The sequence below is a fragment of the Osmerus eperlanus genome, chromosome 10, assembly GCF_963692335.1.
Source record: "Osmerus eperlanus chromosome 10, fOsmEpe2.1, whole genome shotgun sequence".
Taxonomy (NCBI): domain Eukaryota; kingdom Metazoa; phylum Chordata; class Actinopteri; order Osmeriformes; family Osmeridae; genus Osmerus; species Osmerus eperlanus.
In genome coordinates, this window is record NC_085027.1 from 975,524 (window position 1) to 999,529 (window position 24,006).

Below are 24,006 nucleotides of genomic sequence, written 5' to 3' on the forward strand. Positions count from 1 at the left end.
GTGTGTGTGTGTGTAACATAACTGTGTGTGTAACATAACTGTGTGTGTGTGTGTGTGTGTGTAACATAACTGTGTGTGTGTGTGTGTAACATAACTGTGTGTGTGTGTGTGTAACATAACTGTGTGTGTGTGTGTGTGTGTGTGTAACATAACTGTGTGTGTGTGTGTGTAACATAACTGTGTGTGTGTGTGTGTGTGTGTGTGTAACATAACTGTGTGTGTGTGTGTAACATAACTGTGTGTGTGTGTGTGTAACATAACTGTGTGTGTGTGTGTAACATAACTGTGTGTGTGTGTGTGTGTGTGTGTGTGTGTGTAACATAACTGTGTGTGTATACCCTCCACACAGCCCTCTCCAAGCAGACAGGTGAGAGCACACCAGCAGAACCATGAGGACTGTTTTGTTGTCTAGGGTTAACGGTCCTTCATTGACACAGTGTCTGTTTACCAGCAGAGCCTAAACGCGTGGACAAAACACACCACACACATGTACACACAAACACACACACTAATGTGCACACACACACACACACACACACACACACATGCACACACACCCTTGGCACATCACACCCATGCACGTGCACACGCACACACAAGGATTACTGGTCCACCCACCCATCAGCCAGTCCATTCAGCTGGCACTAACTTTAACAGGCTTCAGAGAGATTGCAGGAGAAGAGAAGGAGAGCAGAAGAGGGGAGGGGAAGGGAGAGCAGTTGGAGAGAGAGGAGAAGAAAGAGGAGGAGAAAGGAGATGAGAGAGGAGGGAGAGAGAGGAGGGAGAGAGAGAAAGAGTAGGAGGAGAGGAAGAGGAGGTGGAGTAGAAGAGGGGGAGGAGAGAAGAGAGGCGAGGGAGAGAGCAGTAATAGTAAAGCAACAACAATAGTTTCCCCATCAGAACCCCCTGCTAGCTCGCTAGCTTGATCACTGTTCTGAGGAGATAGCTGCTGTCAGAAGCTGATATTTGGACCAATGACTGGAAACAGATATGAGCAGTGTGAGGTGTAAACAGCTCCAGTGCTCCAGACATCAGGGGGCGGAGGAATAAGGCCACGCATCAACACACCAGCGGATAGCTTCCGCACAGAAACCAAACTTTCCTGTGTTTGTTGTAGGACTTAAAGGAGTGAACTCAGATTATTTCGAAAGTTACTGCCTCTCTCAGTCTGCCTCTCTCAGTCTGCCTCTCTCAGTCTGGCTCAGTCAGTCTGGCTCAGTCAGTCTGGCTCTGTCAGTCTGCCTCAGTCAGTCTGCCTCAGTCAGTCTGCCTCAGTCAGTCTGCCTCAGTCAGTCTGCCTCTGTCAGTCTGCCTCAGTCAGTCTGCCTCAGTCAGTCTGCCTCTGTCAGTCTGTCTCTGTCAGTCTGCCTCAGTCAGTCTTCCTTTGTCAGTCAGTCTGTCTCTGTCAGTCTGTCTCTAACAGTTAAACTGGTAACAGCAGGTGCTGTACTTACATAAGTGTGTGTCTTGAAGATGTCTGAGGGTCCACTCGTACAGACCTTGTCCCCCTCCAAGCCGATGACCCGTTTACAGATGTTCATGTGGGGGTCGAACGGGCTCTTGGCGATGATGATGTCTCCCCTGAGGAGGGATTAGGAGAGGAGGCTGTCTCTCTAGGTCAGGGTTAGGCTGGGGTTAGGGTGAGATTACAGGTTAGTGTGAGATTTGAGGTCAGGGTTAGGCTGGGGTTAGGGTGATATTAGAGGTTAGTGTGAGATTTGAGGTCAGGGTTAGGCTGGGGTTAGGGTGAGATTACAGGTTAGTGTGAGATTTGAGGTCAGGGTTAGAATGGGGTTAGGGTGAGATTACAGGTTAGTGTGAGATTTGAGGTCAGGGTTAGAATGGGGTTAGGGTGAGATTAGAGGTTAGGGTGAGATTTGAGGTCAGGGTTAGGCTGGGGTTAGGGTGAGATTAGAGGTTAGTGTGAGATTTGAGGTCAGGGTTAGGCTGGGGTTAGGGTGAGATTACAGGTTAGTGTGAGATTTGAGGTCAGGGTTAGAATGGGGTTAGGGTGAGATTAGAGGTTAGGGTGAGATTTGAGGTCAGGGTTAGGCTGGGGTTAGGGTGAGATTAGAGGTTAGTGTGAGATTTGAGGTCAGGGTTAGGCTGGGGTTAGGGTGAGATTAGAGGTTAGGGTGAGATTTGAGGTCAGGGTTAGGATGGGGTTAGGGTGAGATTAGAGGTTAGGGTGAGATTTGAGGTCAGGGTTAGGCTGGGGTTAGGGTGAGATTAGAGGTTAGTGTGAGATTTGAGGTCAGGGTTAGGCTGTGGTTAGGGTGAGATTACAGGTTAGTGTGAGATTTGAGGTCAGGGTTAGGCTGGGGTTAGGGTGAGATTAGAGGTTAGGGTGAGATTTTAGGTCAGGGTTAGGTTGGGGTTAGATAAAAGGGTAGGGTTAGAGAGAGGATAAACTGAAGAGTGGTGGAGAGGGAGAAGAGAGAGAGGAGAGAGAGAGAGGGAGAAGAGAGAGATGGAGGAGAGAGAGAGAGAAAGAGGGAGGAGAGAGAGCAGAGAAAAAAGGGAGGAGAGAGGGAGGAAAGAGGGGAGAGGAGAGAGGAAGGAGAGAGGGAGGAGAGTGTGCTTACTTCTGGATCCTATAGAGATGTCGACTGACTCTCTCTGAGAAGACCACGTCATGGTTCACTATGGTGGGCTCCATGGAGGGACCTGAGCACTGGGAGAGAGGGGGAAGAGAGGGAGGAGAGAGGGGGAGATCATGTGAGACGTGTGGAGCAGGGACAGGAGAGAGAGAGCGGGAGGAAGAGAGGAGAGAGAGCAGGAGGAAGAGAGGAGAGAGAGAGAGCAGGAGAAGGAGGAAGAGAGGAGAGAGAGCAGGAGGAAGAGAGGAGAGAGAGAGAGCAGGAGAAGGAGGAAGAGAGGAGAGAGAGAGAGCAGGAGGAAGAGAGGAGAGAGAGAGAGCAGGAGGAAGAGAGGAGAGAGAGAGAGCAGGAGGAAGAGAGGAGAGAGAGAGAGCAGGAGAAGGGGTCCGTACCGACACAAACTCTCCCAGGTACTCGAAGGCACAGTGAGCGATGCAGCCATACTGCAGCGTGTATCCTAGGAAACCAAGCGTCTTCCCCAGCGCCCGACCAAACATCTCCACCTACACACACCCACACGAAAACAAACACACACACACAGTAATGAGTGCAGGTAGGCCACAGGCCTGTCTGCTCTGTAAACACACTGACTTCCACATCAGTACTTCTACAGGACAGGTCAGCACTACATGTACAGCAGGGGATTCTCTCCACACCCGGCACCACACACACAGGGGTGTGTGTGTGTGAGGTGTGCGTGTGAGGTGTGTGTGTGAGGTGTGCATGTGAGGTGTGCGTGTGAGGTGTGTGTGTGAGGTGTGCATGTGAGGTGTGCGTGTGAGGTGTGCGTGTGAGGTGTGCGTGTGAGGTGTGTGTGTGAGGTGTGTGTGTGAGTTGTGCATGTGAGGTGTGCGTGTGAGGTGTGTGTGTGAGGTGTGCATGTGAGGTGTGTGTGTGAGTTGTGCATGTGAGGTGTGAATGTGAGGTGTGCATGTGAGGTGTGCATGTGAATTGTGCATGTGAGTTGTGCATGTGAGGTGTGCGTGTGAGGTGTGCGTGTGAGGTGTGTGTGTGAGTTGTGCATGTGAGGTGTGCGTGTGAGGTGTGTGTGTGAGGTGTGCATGTGAGGTGTGTGTGTGAGTTGTGCATGTGAGGTGTGAATGTGAGGTGTGCATGTGAGGTGTGTGTGTGAGTTGTGCATGTGAGGTGTGTGTGTGAGTTGTGCATGTGAGTTGTGCATGTGAGTTGTGCATGTGAGGTGTGCGTGTGAGGTGTGCGTGTGAGGTGTGTGTGTGAGGTGTGTGTGTGAGTTGTGCATGTGAGGTGTGCGTGTGAGGTGTGTGTGTGAGGTGTGCATGTGAGGTGTGTGTGTGAGTTGTGCATGTGAGGTGTGCATGTGAGGTGTGCATGTGAGGTGTGCATGTGAGGTGTGTGTGTGAGTTGTGCATGTGAGGTGTGCGTGTGAGGTGTGTGTGTGAGTTGTGCATGTGAGGTGTGCATGTGAGGTGTGCATGTGAGGTGTGCATGTGAGGTGTGTGTGGTGTAACAGCGCCCCCCCTCCTCCCCTCCCCTCCCTGGTGTTTCATTCTCAGGGGCGACGTGAGCAGTTGACACTCCCAGCACCAGGCTGACCTTTGACCCTGCGAGAGATGGCCCAATCGTCACCTCGCACACAGGTAAACTCTTCCTGTTTGGGGGACTGGCGTCCGCGTCCCACCCTGACCTGCCTCTACCATGGTTACCAAGCAGCCCCACTGCGATGGAAACGGCTGCCAGGGGCCTGTGTTGACCACCACCTCACACCCGTCCACACACACAGATTACAGAGTATCATCTGAACAAACATCTCAGGACCACTCAGTGTGTTGACTTTTACTCCAAGCTGCAGGAGGGAGAGAGAACGTCCATCTAGACACACTCTGTCAACACACACACACACACACACACACGTTTGCACACACACTTGCACACACAAACACCAAATAATGAAAGTAGGGTAGGTGGTTGTGATTGAATGTTCTGCTGCTCCTCCTGATCTGATCTGGACCACATTACAGCTTCTCTCTTCACTCTCTCTCCCCCATCCTCCTATCTCCCACTGCTCCTCCCCCCTCTGTCTCTCTAGCCATCCTTCCCCCCTCCATCTCTCCATCCACCCCCCCCCCCCCGTCCCCACTCCCTTTCTCCTTCCCTCCCCCCTCCATCCCTATCTCCATGACTACCATCTCACCCTAGTATTATTAACCAAACCCAGCAGAGTGGAAACCAAAGACCCAAATCCTCCCAGCTCTGGGAATGACTTTCCAAAGATGGACAGGGATTAGCCCCCCCCCTCCCCCAGACCAGGTGTCAGGTGGCTCTCCATTTCCTGCCAAAGGTGTTACCCCTAATCCCCCCCCTCCCACTGCACCTCCCCCAGATCTCAGCACCTTCCATCCTCCATCCCCTCTGCTGTTCCTTCACCTCCCTCATCTCTTCACCTCCACCCCCGCCCTCAACTCCACCCTCGCCCTCACCTCCACCCCCGCCCTCACCTCCACCCCCGCCCTCAACTCCACCCTCGCCCTCACCTCCACCCCCGCCCTCACCTCCACCCTCGCCCTCACCTCCACCCCCGCCCTCACCTCCACCCCCGCCCTCACCTCCACCCCCCCCCTCACCTCCACCCTCGCCCTCACCTCCACCCCCGCCCCTCACCTCCACCCCCCCCTCACCTCCACCCCCCCCCTCACCTCCACCCTCGCCCTCACATCCACCGCCGCCCTCACCTCCACCCCCGCCCTCACCTCCACCCCCCCCCCTCACCTCCACCCTCGCCCTCACCTCCACCCCCCCCCCCTCACCTCCACCCTCGCCCTCACATCCACCCCCTCACCTCCACCCCCGCCCTCACCTCCACCCTCGCCCTCACCCCCGCCTTCACCTCCACCGCCCGCCCTCACCTCCACCCCCGCCTTCACCCCCGCCTTCACCTCCACCGCCCGCCCTCTGCTCCAGTGATGATCTGTACATCCCGGCCCCGGTCACATGACACCCCCCCGTCACACCCTCCACCCTCCCGCCCGTGTGCCTGCCGCCCCTCCTGCCTGGGACAGTCCTCCTGGGGGGGGATTAGGAGCTTTGCATAATAACATCATACGGCCACTGTCTGATATCTAGAGGAAGTCCATATGTAGCCGCCTGGTTTACCATGGCACCCTCTGTCACCAAGAGTGTGTGTACATGCAAACAGATGCATGCCTCTTTGTCTGTGTGTGTGAGAGAGAGCGCGAGAGACACAAGTGTGTGTGTGTGTGTGTGTGTATGTATGTGTTCATTCAGAACCCATTTGGGACTCAGAATAAGACATTTCCACAGAGACGTCTGATTGGATCTCTATTACCCCGAAATCCCCCTGCGAGGGCAGCACCAGCCCTGACACCCCTGACAGGGGGGCAGGGGGACAGGGGGACAGGGGGGTGTTAATTGAATGCTGTATTACAGCTGGAAATTAACTCAAAGTCTTTCCCTTAATCTGGGATTACACGGCAAACATGTTCATGAGAGAACAAAAACCTGTCCTGACCCTCTCAACAGACCTTCTGGGGTCCTGGGGGGGCAGGGGGGCCAACAGAGCCCCTTGTGTGCTTTAACTCTGTGATCCTCTTACTGGAGGATCCCAGTCCCTCCCTCACACTGAGAAGCACCGCGCTGCAGGACAGCCCACCGCAAGGGAGACGAGAGAGAAGAGCAAAAACTGATATTGCGCCCGAATACTTCTATTAAAAATATATATTTAGAAGTGAGAAGAAAATACTAACAGTATGTTGCAGTCTGAGTTGATGTGTTGATCCTCCAGCGCCGTGGTAACCCTGACGGACGCACGCTGCCGACTAGGACCAGAAGAAGAAGCGAGACGCAGATCCGGGAGTGAGCGCTGGGGTCCCCTGAGGTGTGGCTGTAACACACCTGCTGTATAACACAGCGCCCAATCAGCCTCTGTCTCAACACAGCGCCCAATCAGCCTCTGTCTCAACACAGCGCCCAATCAGCCTCTGTCTCAACACAGCGCCCAATCAGCCTCTGTCTCAACACAGCGCCCAATCAGCCTCTGTCTCAACACAGCGCCCAATCAGCCTCTGTCTCAACACAGCGCCCAATCAGCCTCTGTCTCAACACAGCGCCCAATCAGCCTCTGTCTCAACACAGCGCCCAATCAGCCTCTGTCTCAACACAGCGCCCAATCAGCCTCTGTCTCAACACAGCGCCCAATCAGCCTCTGTCTCAACACAGCGCCCAATCAGCCTCTGTCTCAACACAGCGCCCAATCAGCTTCTGTCTCAACACAGCGCCCAATCAGCCTCTGTCTCAACACAGCGCCCAATCAGCCTCTGTCTCAACACAGCGCCCAATCAGCCTCTGTCTCAACACAGCGCCCAATCAGCCTCTGTCTCAACACAGCGCCCAATCAGCCTCTGTCTCAACACAGCGCCCAATCAGCTTCTGTCTCAACACAGCGCCCAATCAGCTTCTGTCTCAACCACAGAGGGAGAGCAGGGCGGAGGGCTGTTCTAGTCATCCCTTGTTCTAGTCATCTTACAAGGCTGAATTAGAAAAACATGGCTTGAGAGAGGGCTGGACCACAGGGGGGGTAAGAGGCTTAGAGATCCACGAATGATATGACTTCTCCCCCTGAGGACCCCAGATGGGAGTCTGGAGGGGGGGCAGAGAGAGCCTGATTTAAGCCCGCCTCTGATGTCCCCTTCCTGGGCAGCAGAAGGCACGGAGGGTGGGTGCTGGTCCCTGGGCGCGGAGCTAGATTTGATCTTAATGCCTTAAAAGGGGAAGGTCTGTGGACATGCAGGGGGTCCTTGTGCAGCTATCAGTCCGATCAGAGCTAATCCCTGTGATTCAGACACCAGCACCTGCCTGGTCTGGAGTGACAGATGTAGAACTCAGTCACACCCAGAGAAGCTGGCCTCTATCTCAAGATCTGGACCGACACCCTCCCCTCTCTCCTCTCCTCCCCCCTCTCCTCTCCCCCGCCCGACCCACTGGCTTCTCACCCTGCTAGCACAGTCGAGCACAGAGCTAACGCCAGCCAGCTGACATGAATAGAAGCACTCTGCACTCCCCTACGAAGACAGGGGATGGAAACAGGGTGAGTCAGCTGTGTTGTGTTGACTGGAGGTTGGTGGTCTTGGTTCTGTCATGGAGTCGATGAGAGAGCTGGCAGATCTTATCACGGCCTGTATTGGTTTCAACAATCGAGTTTGTTTTCTCTAAGTTGTATCCCCCTCTCTCCCCCTCCCTCCTTTATCCCCAGCCCGTTCAGGAGGTCTTCCACCACTCTGAACTGAACCAGTACATTTATAGCCTTATCACTCAGAGTTTCAATATTCCACACAGACCTAGTCTGTAGGGCCAGCTATATTAAGCTGTAATAATAATAAAGTTTCATTCTCCAGCTGTTTAAACCCACAACAATCCCAAAACACAGGCCTTGGGCCCGCAGCAAGTTTTCAACATGGAAAAAAATCCCTCACTCCACAGTCAAAAAACAACAATGGCTTAAAACAAAAAGAAAGAAAAAAACGTTCCACTAATTGTCTATTCACCCTTGGACTATTACTTTCCTCCCAGCGCTAAGCAAGCAAACACCGAGCCCGATGATGACAATCTGCCTCCCTCCGGACACAGCCTGCCTGCTCCTTCTCCCTCCCACACTCCGCTGTCTGAATGAGACAGCAGAAAACCAAACAATTGTCCGGGGAAACAGCCTGACATGTTTTGACTGCCAGCATTATGAGGCGCAATCAGAAACACCGATCGATACAGCTGACATCACTGAAACAATACACAAAGACGGCCACATCGATGAGGGGAAAGGCTGACCGCCATGTTTACGCTACTGCAAACCGACCTTCACTGCCAAATCTAGGAGTATAGACCTGGGGTTAGCTTCTGGACACAGCTGTCCTCAGACCCCAAGGAGAAGCCTGCCCGCCTGCCTGCCTGCCTGCCCGCCCCCCGCCCTGCCTGCCCACCCGCCCCCCCGCCCTGCCTGCCTGCCTGCCCGCCCTGCCCGCCCGCCCGCCCCCCCGCCCTGCCTGCCCGCCTGCCTGCCCGCCTGCCCGCCCGCCCGCCCTGCCTGCCTGCACTGAACACTCTGGAGGAACTTTCCACTGTGGTGAGGTCTGTCCTCCCACACTAGGCGAGAAAGAGACATCTTTCTTTAGAAAATGTATTTGGCGCGATGCTGGGAGCTGAAAGGCCCGGTCTGTGTTCCCCAGACATCCTGTCAGGGGGTGTAAACCTCACGGTGATGTCACAACAGCAGGACAGACTCAGATAAGAGCATCTGTGAGGTGAGCAGTCCGACTAGCCAACTCCTCTAGAGCTTGCATCCTGAGCTGGGATAGGGCTGTTTCTGGAACGTCAACATGGTCACACACATGCATACACACTTGAACACACACATAACTGAAAAGACACACACACACCTTGACACACCTGAACACACACACACACACCTATGTGCCTGATCTGTGTTTGCAGAGCTCAGTTCCTCTGTGGCCTGCAGGTCTGCATGACAGGTAGAATCAGAGTTAGCACTTTCCTGTGTTCCCTACGCCCTGAAGGTCAGAGGTCAGGACACAGCAGCCAGACAGTCTGCTAGACTCACGTCTCAGGCAGACAACCAGGCATGAGGTACAGCTGCATCATGTATCATATATGATGACATATTGTGATGACTGTGCAAGACTCTAGGCTGACTGGGAATTGTTCAAACACACACACGTTCAGTGCCTTATAGCTCCTGTGTTATTTACATTTACATTTAGTCATTTAGCAGACGCTCTTATCCAGAGCGACTTACAGTAAGTACAGGGACATTCCCCCTGAAGCAAGTAGGGTGAAGTGCCTTGCCCAAGGACACAACGTCATTGTCATGGCCGGGAATCGAACCAGCGACCTTCTGATTACTAGCCCGATTTCCTAACCGCTCAGCCACCTGACTCCCATTAGTTATGAGAGAATAGTAGAATAATGTCATCATAATAATATGTTCATTTAACAGGTACCTTTATCCAAAGGTGACGTGCTGGGGGGTATTTGAACCTGCAACCTTTTGATCTACAGTCAAATGCTCTCACCACTGAGCTAAACCCATCCCCTTCTCTGACCCTCTGGGTGAATCCCACAGTAACCCTGCAAACATCCCAGAATGACGTGAAACGTTTTCAATATGCCTCTCAGCCTCGTGAGATTGTAGTTTCCGAGTATCCTGTTTAGATGTTGTAATTCAAAACACAAGTCTGCCTGACCTTTATCATACTGCATCGCCTTCATCTACACCTAGCTGGTTAATCAGACAGATTATGTCTGGTTATGTTCATTTCTTACATGCCCAAAACAAAATCACTTCGTTAAACCCAAAGTAGCGAATGCTTGGTGTTGTGAGGAAATGTGGTGTTAGGACTACACATTTGCTTCATGTTGTGGCTCACTAAGCTATTTTAACCCAATGTACCGTAAATATATAAAGCTTATTTCTGCTGCAAGGTCATGCTGTCTGCTACACTTGGTTACGTGACTGTCCAGTTCTAATGCTAACTGGTAGCTTCATACAAATTGCGTATATTTTGTGTGGGACATAGGACCTGGATTATCAATAAATATGAACAATTTAATGTCATTTGAAAAGTCAGATATCGCTAGGATAGCTTACATTGTGTAGACAACAACTGATAAGGCTGTATTTAGTTTTGCAAGGACGCCAAACTCACTCACCGGCTAAATGTTTCAGGAGTCGCTTTGAAACGTGACCGCCCGCAGAACGCTGTCAGCGGACCGTTCACCCTCCCCTCAACAACCACTGTGGCGATTGGCTGCAAGCGAGCAATCGGATCTCCTATTGGTTCATGGAAGGTAAAGATGAACAAACGTCAAAACGTCAACGTCATAGAAAACATGGCGGCTCCCGTGAAGAGCATGAATAAACCTACCGGAGAACGGACACCGTGTAATACCACAAGTTTTCAAAAGAAGTCACGTAGTAAATTAGTTTCAATACCTGGTACTAGACCTTCGATCCAGAATGGGCAGCTTATTGTTTCTACAGGTGTCACGTCGCTCGACTATTTGATCGGTCAGTTTTGCTAACTTGTTAGCTAACAAGCTAACTAGCTAGCTGTTTACAATGTTGTCAAAGCCAGTAAGTTGGTCAGCGGTGCTGATAGCTCCTGTGACTTTTATCAACGACACTGAATTAGAGTATTCATTGTTATGTGTGTCCATAACTCTCCTTGCTCTAAAAATGAGAATGTAAATATGACAAATAGATAACGTCAACCCCCTTTTCGACTTTGAATGAACTCACCCATACAACGGTAGCACATTAGTATAATCCAAAATTGTAATACCTCAGTCATATTTTTGTGGTCTCATAGGAACTATTTATATTCTCTGAACATCATTTCTTACTTGCTGACACGATAAGACTGTATTCGTGTTAGGAGAAGCACGATAATTCACCAGGTGATGCGTGAAAGACCAGATATTCAGAATCAAAGGGGGGCGAAAGATAGGCCCACAGGAGAGTAAACAGGGCCTTTGTTTTCATGATGCCTCCTGTGATCCTACGCCGCTGACTGCATTGCACGTTGTGCTTCCAATCTTCCAGGTGGCGGGCTTGCGGTTGGAACGGTCCTACTGGTCGGTAAGTAAATCAGTCCCTCATTCCGTATCACATTCCCCGAGCGAATAAATATTATACTTAAAGTATGAGAGTACAAACATACATATACTGAAGGTGTCTATGAGTACGTTAATATACAAAATCACTGCATTTCAACTACACTTCCAACTATTTGGGAAAACATAATTTAAATTGATTCAGCTCTCATCTGATTCATTTAAATTAGACTCAAGGATTCTCTTCTTAGCTTGGGTCCCTGACCTCCTGTCTTGTGGCATGTCTGTGTCTCACCTGCTCCAGGGGCTTACGGGAAGTTAATACGTGTTGAATAACAAATAGAAAGTGTCACACCTGTCCTATAACTCCTCTGTACACAACCCCAGTCGTAGATAACTATGTCACTACAGTAGATAATACTGTCACCAAAGTCGGGAGCATATCTCACAATCTCTCAGTTGTGCTAGTGTTGTAATCTCTTCATTTGGGCTGTGTTAGCTAAGATAGTTATCTCAGTGATTCAATCCAGGGAACACATCCAAAATATGTTGTTTATAAGTCCTGTGTGAGTGATAGAAGTTTCAGTGACAGTTTAAGAGATCTGCTGTAGCAGACTGCACTGATTTAATATGCAGTTGGAATCCTGCAAGAATAACTATTAGTTGTCTATCCATACTTTCGGTCTGTGAGAAGATATTTATACCGGATCCAGGTATGAATGGACGATGTAAGTAATGCCAGGGGGTTGAAACCAGGACAGTCTACCCCCCCCCCCTCACTCTCCTCCCACATCCAGGACCTGTTAGCCAGGCCTCCTCTGGGTTTACAGGCCTGAGGTAGTGTTGCTACACCTTGAAGCTGTAATGTGGGTGTGTGTGTGTGTGTGTGGACCGGCTGATGGTGTTGGATTGCCCTTTAATTCATCCCTGGGATCGATGTGGATGTCGCTGATTACACACTAATGCATTTTTCACTTCCATTTTGTGAATCAACGTATGGTTGATTTCATCTGGTAATGAGAGACTGTAAAAGCTAAGTGTGTGTGCGTGTTTGTGTGGGTAAATGTGTTTGTGGGGGTATATGTGTCAGTGTGTGTGTGTGTGTACACATGAGTTTCTGGATGCATTTGCTATTTTATCACAGGGTTTTCTGTATTTCGTCACTCACCTCAGACCACAGTGGATCACCAGTCCTGAGGCTGGCCTCCTCTCATGGGTCCCTGGCCTGTCCCTGGCCTGTCCCTGGTCTGTCCCTGGTCTGTCCCTGGTCTGTCCCTGGCCTGTCCCTGGCCTGTCCCTGGCCTGTCCCTGGCCTGTCCCTGGCCTGTCCCTGGCCTGTCCCTGGTCTGTCCCTGGTCTGTCCCTGGTCTGTCCCTGGCCTGTCCCTGGCCTGTCCCTGGCCTGTCCCTGGCCTGTCCCTGGTCTGTCCCTGGTCTGTCCCTGGTCTGTCCCTGGCCTGTCCCTGGCCTGTCCCTGGCCTGTCCCTGGCCTGTCCCTGGCCTGTCTCTGGTCTGTCCCTGGTCTGTCTCCCCCAGTCGCTGTCCGACCTGTCTTATCGGCATCTTCATAACAGCACCAAGCTAATCAGCGTTTAGCTAAAGCATCCGACTGCGTCGTATGGCTGCCTGACATGCTCTCAGCCAGTTCTGCCCTGATTGCTTTATGGTCATTATAATCCTGTTTATGCTTCTGCATTAATGATGGCGTTGATCGTCCACTTTCAAAGCACAAGCACGTAAACGTGTTTACCGTGTTGTCCCGTGTGGGTCACATGGGGCCGGTCCTGGGCCTGCTGAGGTACAGGAACTGAAACACCACAGATGATCATTGCATGTGTGCACTAATTACAGGCTTCTGAATGTGCAGCGTGTGTGTGTGTTGCTCTGTGTGTGTGTTACTGTAACAATACAGGACTCAACTATACAGAGTCAGGATGGAGGGCAAACGTTGTGACCTAGATATACCCTCCCTCCCTTCCCCCCTCCTCTCCTCCCCCTCCACCCCCGAGCCTCAGCCAGTGTTATTCAGGACCTTTTATATCCTCCCTTCTCCCCTCCCCTCTCCTACCCTCTTCTCCCCTCTCCTCTCCTCTCCTCCCCTCTCCTCCCCTCTCCTCCCCTCTCCTCCCCTCCCCTCCCCTCCCCTCTCCTTTCCTCTCCTCCCCTCCTCTCCTCCCTTCTCCTCCCCTCTCCCCTAGAAAAACAAGAGTTGAAAGGTCCCTGTGACTTTCTGGAGTGATGGATCTGTCCCTGGGTACACCACACCCCCCTTCTCCACCCACCCCCGCCAATATGACCCCATTCCTCCCCCCCCCTCCCCCAGGCACCCCCAGATCGCCCCTCGCCCCCGCCAGCCTAATGACTCCTGAAGGTTCCATTTGTAAGGCGTCCATAGAAACGCATCCACAATAGTCATGTCTGGAGAGGGCCCATCTGGGAGTCTTTGTGGGGCTGAAAGCCACACAGGCCTGGTGACCTAGAAAGCCATCAATAAGGGGACATGGAGCCCCACCGACAACAAATTGAAGAGCAGAGGAATGTCGTGGGCCATCCTAAGACCCTGTGGGTGGAGAGGAGGACTGGAAGCCTGGGGGTGTGTGTGTTGGTGTGTTTGAATATGAGGTGTGTGTGTGTGTGTGTGTAGGAGGTGTGTTAGTGTGTCTCTGTGTATGTCCTGTGTGTGTGTGTAGGAGGTGTGTTAGTGTGTCTCTGTGTATGTCCTGTGTGTGTGTGTGTGTGTGTGTGTGTGTGTGTAGGAGGTGTGTTAGTGTGTCTCTGTGTATGTCCTGTGTGTGTGTGTAGGAGGTGTGTTAGTGTGTCTCTGTGTATGTCCTGTGTGTGTGTGTGTGTGTAGGAGGTGTGTTAGTGTGTCTCTGTGTATGTCCTGTGTGTGTGTGTGTGTAGGAGGTGTGTTAGTGTGTCTCTGTGTATGTCCTGTGTGTGTGTGTGTGTGTAGGAGGTGTGTTAGTGTGTCTCTGTGTATGTCCTGTGTGTGTGTAGGAGGTGTGTTAGTGTGTCTCTGTGTATGTCCTGTGTGTGTGTAGGAGGTGGCATTCTCCGCATGCTTGAGGGTGATGTGTGTGGAGAGTGGTTCCTGAGCTGTCAGCCGTAGGAGGACTGCATGGCTGTCAGCTTCCCCCTGTTACCCCTCCCTGTTTAGCCCACACGGTGAGCTAAAGCCAGCCTCGAGAGATGCCATCGCCCATCAGGACCTCCAGGGAACAGGAAGTGAATCTGCGTCGACCTGGAAGTCATGGAACAGGAAGTGATCGCTGTGCTGGGTGTGTTACCAGGACAGGGCTAGGCTACCTGTGTCATTTGGGGTGACAGGTGACACCTTCCTCTCTGGTCGCCCTGAGAGACCAGGGGACCTGTCCTGACAGGTGTCCCCCCTCCTCCCTTTATCCTGGGCGGAGGAGGCTGCGGTCTCAGGTGTGCAGGTGAGGTGTGGGCTGCATACCTGTCACCCCATCTCCCTTTCCAGGTGACGCCCGTGCTCTCGTGTGTCACCACGCTGCGTCTCTTGTCCCTCGCTTGTGAGGGGGACAGTCATTATCTACATTCCAGACAGGCACTGTGACAGACAGCCCTGCCTCCTAACCCTGAGACAGCGAAATGGGGCCTGATACCTCTGAAGGCAGGAAGTGTGTGTGTCTGTGGCAAGAAGCGGACACTGTAAGAAGTTGAAGTTTGTCAGGCGTGTTCCCACGGAGACGCAGGCCTGTGAAGTCTGGATGAGCGGTTGGCGACAAATACATATAAATATATGAGCTACTTCGCCACGTGTTGAGCTGCACTGAGGGATTTGTTGTTGATTCTGTCAGACTCTAGTCAGAGGTGTCTGTTGCTCTGAGACAGTGGGGTTTACTCCCATGAGGAAGCAGTTTCTCCCAGCTGTGTGTGTGTGTGTGTGTGTGCGCGCGTGTGTGTGTGTGCGCTCGTGTGTGTGTGTGCGCTCGTGTGTGTGTGTGTGCGCGCGTGTGTGTGCGTGTGTGTGTGCGCATGTGTGTGTGCGTGTGTGTGTGTGTGTGTGCTCAGCTTCCAGCCTGCTCACAGAATTCTGCTGTATTGTGAGTTCAGTGTGGCTCATCTGTGTGAAACCCTGTGTTCATAGGTTACAGTGATACCAAACCAGTACATTAATACTGTGTTCATAATAATATAATAAAAATAATAATCATGATGCTTGTCTTGTTTTCAGAGGAGGACCGTTATGACAGCTACTCCAGGATGCTGCTTAAGTACTTCCTGTCTGAGGGCGTGGTCTGTGGTCACGAGATCTTCATAGGCTCTGCCCAGGACCACCCTGGTGACTTTCTACAGGTATGGCAGGGTGGTGGGTGATTATGGAAGGCGTGTGTGTGTGTGTTTACAGTTATACTGAGTGTGTGTGTGTGGTTTTCTTCATGGTAAACTTTCAAAAGAAATGCCAGTTCTCAACCCACCAGTCATTCTGTGTGTGTGTGTGTGGAGGTGGGTCTGTGTGTGTGGAGGTGGAGGAGGGTCTGTGTGTGTGTGTGTGTGTGTGTGTGTGTGTGTGGAGGTGGAGGATGGTCTGTGTGTGTGTGTGTGTGTGGAGGTGGAGGAGGGTCTGTGTGTGTGTGTGGAGGTGGAGGGGTGGAAGAGGGGAGGGTTAATTGTCAGTGTTTCCTCCCAGTATGAGTCTGTATGCTGCTTGTGACAGGAAGCAGATTTCCCCAAGCTGGAGGGAGGGGGGGGGGCAGGGGGGGGGGGTGTGATTGATAGTGGGAGGGGTCATCCCCTCACCCCTCCTCTTTACATATCAAAGGGTCATGAACAGGAGCCCTCCCCTGTCAGGGCCCTCCCCTGTGGAGCTGCATCCTGTGTTTCCTCTTCCTGGTTCCTGTTTCTCTCAGCCTCCTCCTGAGATCATCCCTCAGGTGACGCCTGATTGGAGGACATGGATTTGTGTGTGTGTCTCTCAGCTGTCACCAGGAGTCTGAGATGAGGGTTTGAGTAGGGAGGCATGTTCGTGACAGAGGAATGAGAGGAATGTCTTCATCCCTGCTTCCTGTCTGACAGGAACTTCCTGCTCCCATCCTGGACGATGTTGCCAGCACCAATCCCCTGGAGGTGCGGGCCAGGTCATGTGACCCCAACTGTCAAGACTCCATGAAGATCGCCTGGCGCTACCAGAACCTTCCCAGAGTACAGGTAACCTGGTCACCACGACAACCGCCTGGTCACCGTGACAATAACCTGGACCTGGAAACTGAGAGAGGAGAAGAGGAGAGTTGTAGGAGGAGAATGATGAGAGGGGGGAGAGAGGATGAGGGGGGAGAGGAGGAGGGGGGAGAGGAGGTAGAGGAGGAGGGTTGTAGGAGGAGAATGACAGGAGGACAGGATGAGGGGGGAGAGGGGGAGGGAGGAGGGGGGAGAGGAGGAGGGGGGAGAGAGGATGAGGAGGAGGGGGGGAGAGGAGGAGGGGGGAGAGGAGGAGGCAAAAACACTACCACCTCCCCCTCGTCACACCTCCATGTTTTGTTGCTCTGATTGGTTGTATTCATCCAAGTCTATCGAGTTCAGAGGTATTTTGTGCCAAATGAGAGGGAGGTACCAGACCTGCACCTCTCTCCTTCTATCCCCCTCTCCCTCTCCCACCCCCTGCCAGGTCACCATTGCAACACTCTTTCTTCTCTTTCTCTGTGAGGAGAGGGGACCCTCTCCTTCCCCTCCCTCCCTCCCCAACACCCCTATAATCCATATCGCTATGTGGATTAACATCACACCAGAGATTCTTTGGAGACCCCCCCCCCCCCCCCACCCCCGCTTGTCTCCCTGGAAACGTCTTCATGTGTGGGTCCTCACCTCTCTCTTGCTCCCCCCTCCTCTCCTCACCTCCCCCCTCCTCCCCCCTGCTCTCCTCACCTCCCCCTTGCTCTCCTCACCTCCCCCCTCCTCCCCTCTGCTCTCCTCACCTCCCCCCTCCTCTCCCCTGCTCTCCTCACCTCCCCCCTCCTCTCCCCTGCTCTCCTCACCTCCCCCCTCCTCCCCTCTGCTCTCCTCACCTCCCCCCCTCCTCCCCCCTGCTCTCCTCACCTCCCCCCTCCTCCCCCTCTGCTCTCCTCACCTCCCCCCTCCTCTCCCCTGCTCTCCTCACCTCCCCCCTCCTCCCCCCTGCTCTCCTCACCTCCCCCCTCCTCTCCCCTGCTCTCTCCTGTGTCGTCTTTACAAACCGCCAGTAAACCCACCGGAGGATTTGCATCCCAAATTCACAGCCAGAGCCTTAGCTTCCCTGCCCCCCCCCCACACACACACACCACACACACACCCCACCACACACACACACACCCCACCACACACACACACACCCCTACACACACACACCCCTACACACACACACACCATGGCTCTTCTCCAGTGAAGACATCAGATGAGAGGTGAGGCTGTGTCTGAGCAGGTCGCCGGTTACAAAGAGAAGATGAGCCCCCCGCCCCCCTGCCCCCCCGCCCCCCTGCCCCCCCGCCCCCCCACCAGGAGAGTGACACAGTGGGGGCCCTAACCCAGATTAGGAGTAGATTAAGGGCCTCTCTGACAATGGAATCCCCGCTTTCGCTGGTGGAGCTGAGCTGAAATTCTCTCTTACAGCAGTGTAACTTCCGCCTCTCCCCCTAACACACACACCACACACACACACACACACACCGCCCCCCCCCCACCCCGGTGTAGTCAGCAACAGGTGTGTGTGTGTGTGTGTGTGGTGTGTGTGTGTGTGGTGAGTGCTACATCATCCTCTCCCACACTATTTTAAGATGGTTGAAAATGGGATTTGATCTCTGATCTGTGTCTGTGTCCAGTCAGATAATCATAAGATAATGTGTCCAGCTCAGTGGTTATAGACATGACTGCAGATCAACAGGTCACAGGTTTGAATCCCCCCCGACTCTCTACTTTTCTGGATAAAATTGTCACATTGAAATGACACTAATGGATCAAATGAACACATTATCAATCATATCAAATGATAACGATTATTATTGTTCCAGGATGATGTATCTAAGTCTGTCTCTCCTCTCTCTCTCCTGGCCGGCTCCTGTGGTGTGACCTCTGACCTCTCCAGAGTCCGCTCGCCTCCTCCTCCCGGTTCGGACACTACTACGACGTTTCCAAGACGATGGACGCCCAGATACGCCAGGCGGCCAACTGCCACGGCTTCTTCCTTCCGGAACATTCCGCGGTGCCGGACTCAGACTCAGAGCGCAGGTACGAACATGTGGCAGTCTGTAAGCCAGGGTTACGAGTCCTCTGCCTTTACACAGGGCTGCCTCTGTCCTCTGCCTTTACACAGGGCTGCCTCTGTCCTCTGCCTTTACACAGGGCTGCCTCTGTCCTCTGCCTTTACACAGGACTGCCTCTGTCCTCTGCCTTTACACAGGGCTGCCTCTGTCCTCTGCCTTTACACAGGGCTGCCTCTGTCCTCTGCCTTTACACAGGGCTGCCTCTGTCCTCTGCCTTTTACACAGGGCTGCCTCTGTTGCAGCTCGGTGGTTGGAGCATTTGACGGGAGGCCAAGCGGTCACAGGTTCAAGTCCTAGCTTGTGTGCGTCGCTTGGGATAATGGCATCCTCTAATGAACACAGTAAAACGAGTCTGAGATCCACCGTAGTCTTGCAGAGCTGCCCTCCCTTGCTGAGGCAGGACCGAGGCACAGCAGAGAGTCAGGCTGGAGGACTGGGAACAGGAAGGCTTGTTTGACTCCGCCATGTTGATTTTCTCTGCTGTTGGAGTGTGTTCAGGGGTCAGAGGTCAGGCTGGCTCTTTACATTAGAGAGCACCGCTCGGCCCCACACACACACACACACACACACACACACACACACACACACACACACACCCTCACACACACACACACACCCCTACCTTCCAGTGGTCGTTCCTGTCTCTTGAGTCCTATGGATCTCTAATTAAGATGGTCTGCTCTCACTGTTACTCAATAGGTCGCTTGTCTGACAGACAAACAGTCAGCAGGATACTACACCTGCACTGGGTCTTTCTGTCACTCACACTCACACCCTCACACACACACACACACACACTCACTGACTCTCTCACACACACACACACACTCACACACACACACACACACACACACACACACACACACACACACACACACTCTCTCACACACACTCACTCACTCACTCTCTCACACACACACACACACACACACACGTCCCTTGCACATGTCCACACCCTCACATTGAAACCCTGGCTGTTAAATTGCTCTGTTTCACCCCGTGGTATAATTGGCAGAAATTGCTCTCTTGGTGATACAGATCCTGTTGTTTAAGACTAAGCACCCCCTCCGTCCTCTCTCCCTCCCCCCATGTCCATCTCTCCCCTCCTCCCCTCCTCCCCCCTCATCTCTCTCCTCCCCCTCATCTCTCTCCTCCCCCCTCATCTCTCTCCTCCTCCCCCCTCATCTCTCTCCTCCTCCCCCTTCATCTCTCTCCTCCTTCCCCCTCATCTCTCTCCCTCCTCCCTTCTCTGTCTTTTCCATCCATCTTCCCACCTCCCATCCCCCACAACTAGACACCTAGCCCCCACAACTAGCCACCTAACCCCCACAACTAGCCACCTAGCCCCCACAACTAGCCACCTAACCCCCACAACTAGCCACCTAGCCCCCACAACTAGCCACCTAACCCCCACAACTAGCCACCTAGCCCCCACAACTAGCCACCTAACCCCCACAACTAGCCACCTAGCCCCCACAACTAGACACCTAACCCCCACAACTAGCCACCTAACCCCCACAACTAGCCACCTAGCCCCCACAACTAGCCACCTAACCCCCACAACTAGCCACCTAACCCCCACAACTAGCCACCTAGCCCCCACAACTAGACACCTAACCCCCACAACTAGACACCTAGCCCCCACAACTAGACACCTAACCCCCACAACTAGACACCTAGCCCCCACAACTAGACACCTAGCCCCCACAACTAGACACCTAACCCCCACAACTAGACTCCTAGCCTTCCTCCATTCGGCCTGCCTGCCGAATGGAGGAAACCAGCTAGCGACAAGCTCTCGTGACGACACACCCCGCGTCAATCAACTCAGCGCGGGGGCAGGGGAGGCCGGAGAGGGGCGTTCCCTGCCCCCCAGCCCCTCCCTCATTACCCTCAGCAGGGTCACAAACCTCCATTGTCTGGGAGGGGGGGCGCTGAAAGGCAGAACATTCTAGACCTGCGCGATCTGCGTGCTGCACGGGTTCAAACTGAAAGATCTTTGTGTGCCGGGGCATGAGGCCGGGGCATGAGGCCGGGGCATGAGGCCGGGGCATGAGGCCGGGGCATGAGGCCGGGCATGAGGCCGGGTTGGCAGTTGAAGGCCTGAGAAGAGGCCAGCTGTGAGAGAAGGGAGAGAGCGTGTTACTGTTGAGTAGTGATCTGAAGGCCTGGGTGTACAATGAGGGGGTTAAGTTTGGGGGAGGGCGGAGGGGGGTGGTTGTTGACGAAGGCCAGGTGATGTGATGGTGCTGAGGCCTGCTGGTTTGGGCCATGTCCCCTGTCAGTGATGCACATCTTACCCATGATTAAGCACCACAACACTGTGCCAACCTGGCCTGGCTGGCAGCCTATTAATATGCCCCTCCGAGCTATTATACTACTGACTGTGTGTGTGTGTGTGTGTCCGTCCATCTGTGTCTGTGTGTGCCTGCGTGTGTGTTAGTTTGTTAATGTGTGTGCCTGCATGTGTGTGTATGTGTTGGCTGCCTCGTCCAGACCTCAGGGAGCTGACAGGACCAGTCAGGTTGTAATTCAATCAACCAAATAAATTAATTGAATCTCTTGATATGGTTTATCTGTCTGCTCTGCTGGTCATAGAACAGCAGTGTCAGTTTCAGTCCTGGGGGGGTTGGGGGAGGGGGCAGAGGAGTAGTTAGTGAGCTTGGTGGGAAGGTGGGGGGGGTGGGTGCATGCAGTACTCTGACCTGCTGTGCTACTGAGCACTGCATGTCATGATATACATCCTAACATTTATTTTTTCCCCTCTCCCTGAATTGTCCCCTCCCGCTCTCCCTCTCTCTCCCCTTCCTCTCTCTCCCCTCTCCCTCCTCCTCCCCTCTATCTCTCCCCCTCTCCCTCCCCTCTCCCTCCTCCTCCCCTCTCTCTCTCCCCCTCTCCCTCCTCCCCTCTCTCTCTCCCCCTCTCCCTCCTCCCCTCTCCCTCCTCCTCCCCTCTCTCTCCCCCTCTCTCTCCTCCCCCCTCCTCCTCCTCTCCAGTCCGCTCCTCCAGTCCTACTCTGCTCTGCTGCAGAGTCTACAGGAAGTCATCCACAAGGAGGGCTTTGACACAGCAGCACCCCCGGTCAGTATGCACAACCACACACACACACACACACAAACACCCTCCCTCACTCCTCTGGTGGAGACATACAGAATACTCTCCAGACGTGTCCTGGGCCCCCTCCATCTCTCCTGGCATTTCTGTTTTGTTGTTTGTGTTTGTGTGTGTGTAAATGTGCGTATATGGGCGTGTGTGTGCGTGTTGCTTTGTGTTGGCACAGAACCCTGTCTCTGTAGGGTCAGCTATAGGAGCACTCTCAGGCCTCACCCCTCATCCCAGGTTACCACAGCAACAGGCATGTTACCACGGTTTCACTCATGCTGGGTCTGGGAGACTGGCAGGAGAGGATAGAGAGACTGTCTGAAACGAGGAGGGGAGGGGAGGGGAGGGGAGGGGAGGGGAGAGGAAGGGAGGGGAGGGGAGGGGAGGGGAGAGATATATGAACTCTCACCTTCTTGTGGGAACGTGCAAGGCTAACGATGGGAAGCCACAGAACAATCAAGTTTATTTATCTTAGATGGTCCTGGTGCTGATAACAGATTCAGTCCAGGGTGAGGGGGGGAGGAGAGGGGATAGAGGGAGGAGGAAGAGAGAGAAAGACAGAGGGCCAGGAACTTAGTGTAGGGCAGAGAGAGAGAGAGAGAGAGAGAGAGAGAGAGAGAGAGGGAGGGAGCAGGAATGTGGAACTCCTCTCTCTGGAAGACTCCCTGACTCTCCTCCCCCTCTCTCCCCCCTCCTATCCCATGACCCCCTCTGGTTGGCTAGCCTGCTAGCGGTGCCAAGAATGTGCCTGTGTCTCTGGGTGGCGGCCATGTTGGAAGCTGCTCTGACAGGTCCATTGTGCCTGTGTCAGATGGACCCTGTGATTGGACGCCGCTGTCCAATCTGGTTTGGGCGCTGTGCTCCGATGGTGTGTGCTGGGGAGCCGGCCACTGTCGCTCTCTCTCACCGCTCTCTTCAGCACAGCGGCAGAGATACAGGCTGACTGAGTGGGGGTCTTACCCCTCTGCAGCCCCTCACACTGACCCTCCCTGGTACAGATGTTCATGTTTGTCTCCCCCCCCCCCCCCTCTTCTAGTCTAAGTCGAGGAACGTTCTGAGGGTCGGCCTCCACTCTCTAGGCTCCGCCCTCTGGGGCGACGACCTCTGTTGCCGTGACAACCCCGGTCATGGCCACGCCCTCTCCACCTTCCTGTACGGCCTCCGGGCGCTGCTGCGGTCATCCCTCTCCGTCGCCATGGTGACCGTGCCATCACACCTCATACAGGTACGGGTGTGTGTGTCCAAGCCCCTTGCGTGTGTGTGAGCCTGTGTGTGTGTGAGCGTGTGTCGCATTATGTTTTTTCTCTGCTTTGCCTCGTCCTTAATGGGGCGTAAAGTTACTCCCTTTTGTGTTGAACACACTCACACACACTCACTGAAACTGCAACAGGGCCTCACTGTCACTCTGGGAGGGCCTGGAATGCTCGTCCCTGATTGGACGGCTGGAGATGTGGCGTGTCGAGGGTTCAGCTGTATGGCTGGTGTGTTTGTTTTGGTTGTTAACGACAGCAAGGGCGTGTGTGGTTGTGTCGGTGGGCCTATATGAGGATGGTGTGTGTGTGTCCAGTCTGTCTCCCAGTGTGCAGAGTCATCTGTTGAGGCATATGGCACTATGTCTCCTTCCCAGTGTCCCAACTAAAGAAGCATCATAGACCAGCATCCTAGACCAGCATCATAGACCAGCATCCTAGACCAGCATCCTAGACCAGCATCCTAGACCAGCATCCTAGACCAGCATCATAGACCAGCATCCTAGACCAGCATCCTAGACCAGCATGCTAGACCAGAATCCTAGACCAGAATCCTAGACCAGCATGCTAGACCAGCATCCTAGTCCAGCGTCCTAGACCAGCATTCACAGACACACCTACACACACACACAGACACACAGACAGACAGTGTGTCTGTGTCTCTGTCTGTGTGTGTGTTTTTGTCTGCTTGTGTGTGTGTTTTGTCTGGCTGTTTGCCTGCCTGCATAGCGGTCAGCCTGGCTCTCTGCCCATCCGACCAGAGACCTAACTGGTGAGGACTACAGCATAGAAACTACAGCAGAGAAACTACAGCAAATAAACTACAGCATAGACTGGGAGGCTGGGAGACTGGGAGGCTGGGAGACTGGGAGGCAGGGAGACTGGGAGGCAGGGAGACTGGGAGGCAGGGAGACTGGGAGGAAGGGAGGCAGGGAGACTGGGAGGCTGGGAGGCAGGGAGACTGGGAGGAAGGGAGGCAGGGAGACTGGGAGGCTGGGAGGCAGGGAGACTAGGAGGCAGGGCAATCCTGGTCTGTCCTGGTTGCAGGTGTGTGTGATCAGACTGGAGACATGCATTATGAAGAGGCTGGGAGGAGCAGGACTAACACAGGCCCTCTGAAACATTCATTCTCATACACACACACACACACTCCACACCCCCCCTACACACACATACACAT

The 24,006-nt window shown here is 53.5% G+C and overlaps 3 protein-coding genes across 4 annotated transcripts in view; 1 reads left to right on the forward strand and 2 right to left on the reverse strand.

Annotated features, from left to right (window-relative positions):
* Positions 1 to 10,803, reverse strand: part of immp1l (inner mitochondrial membrane peptidase subunit 1) — a 16,372-nt gene extending 5,569 nt beyond the window's left edge. The window contains exons 1-5 of the mRNA XM_062472115.1: positions 10,597 to 10,803; positions 10,314 to 10,434; positions 2,993 to 3,103; positions 2,586 to 2,674; positions 1,455 to 1,581 (exon numbers count right to left, since the gene is read on the reverse strand). Coding sequence (XP_062328099.1) covers positions 1,455 to 1,581; positions 2,586 to 2,674; positions 2,993 to 3,097 — 321 coding nt within the window. The 5' untranslated portion in view covers positions 3,098 to 3,103; positions 10,314 to 10,434; positions 10,597 to 10,803. The remainder of the gene's footprint in view (positions 1 to 1,454; positions 1,582 to 2,585; positions 2,675 to 2,992; positions 3,104 to 10,313; positions 10,435 to 10,596) is intronic.
* LOC134028510 (apoptosis-associated speck-like protein containing a CARD) overlaps positions 1 to 24,006 on the reverse strand; it is a 386,877-nt gene that overhangs the window by 3,982 nt on the left and 358,889 nt on the right. The gene's annotated exons all lie outside the window — the stretch shown is intronic.
* The window catches only part of elp4 (elongator acetyltransferase complex subunit 4), a 53,972-nt gene continuing 40,459 nt past the window's right edge, over positions 10,494 to 24,006 (forward strand). The window contains exons 1-7 of one of the 2 annotated variants that reach the window (XM_062472110.1): positions 10,494 to 10,671; positions 11,206 to 11,241; positions 15,417 to 15,538; positions 16,259 to 16,390; positions 18,297 to 18,439; positions 21,471 to 21,555; positions 22,613 to 22,801. In XM_062472110.1, the coding sequence (XP_062328094.1) occupies positions 10,494 to 10,671; positions 11,206 to 11,241; positions 15,417 to 15,538; positions 16,259 to 16,390; positions 18,297 to 18,439; positions 21,471 to 21,555; positions 22,613 to 22,801 (885 nt within the window). The remainder of the gene's footprint in view (positions 10,672 to 11,205; positions 11,242 to 15,416; positions 15,539 to 16,258; positions 16,391 to 18,296; positions 18,440 to 21,470; positions 21,556 to 22,612; positions 22,802 to 24,006) is intronic. The other variant, XM_062472111.1, reaches the window with a different exon arrangement.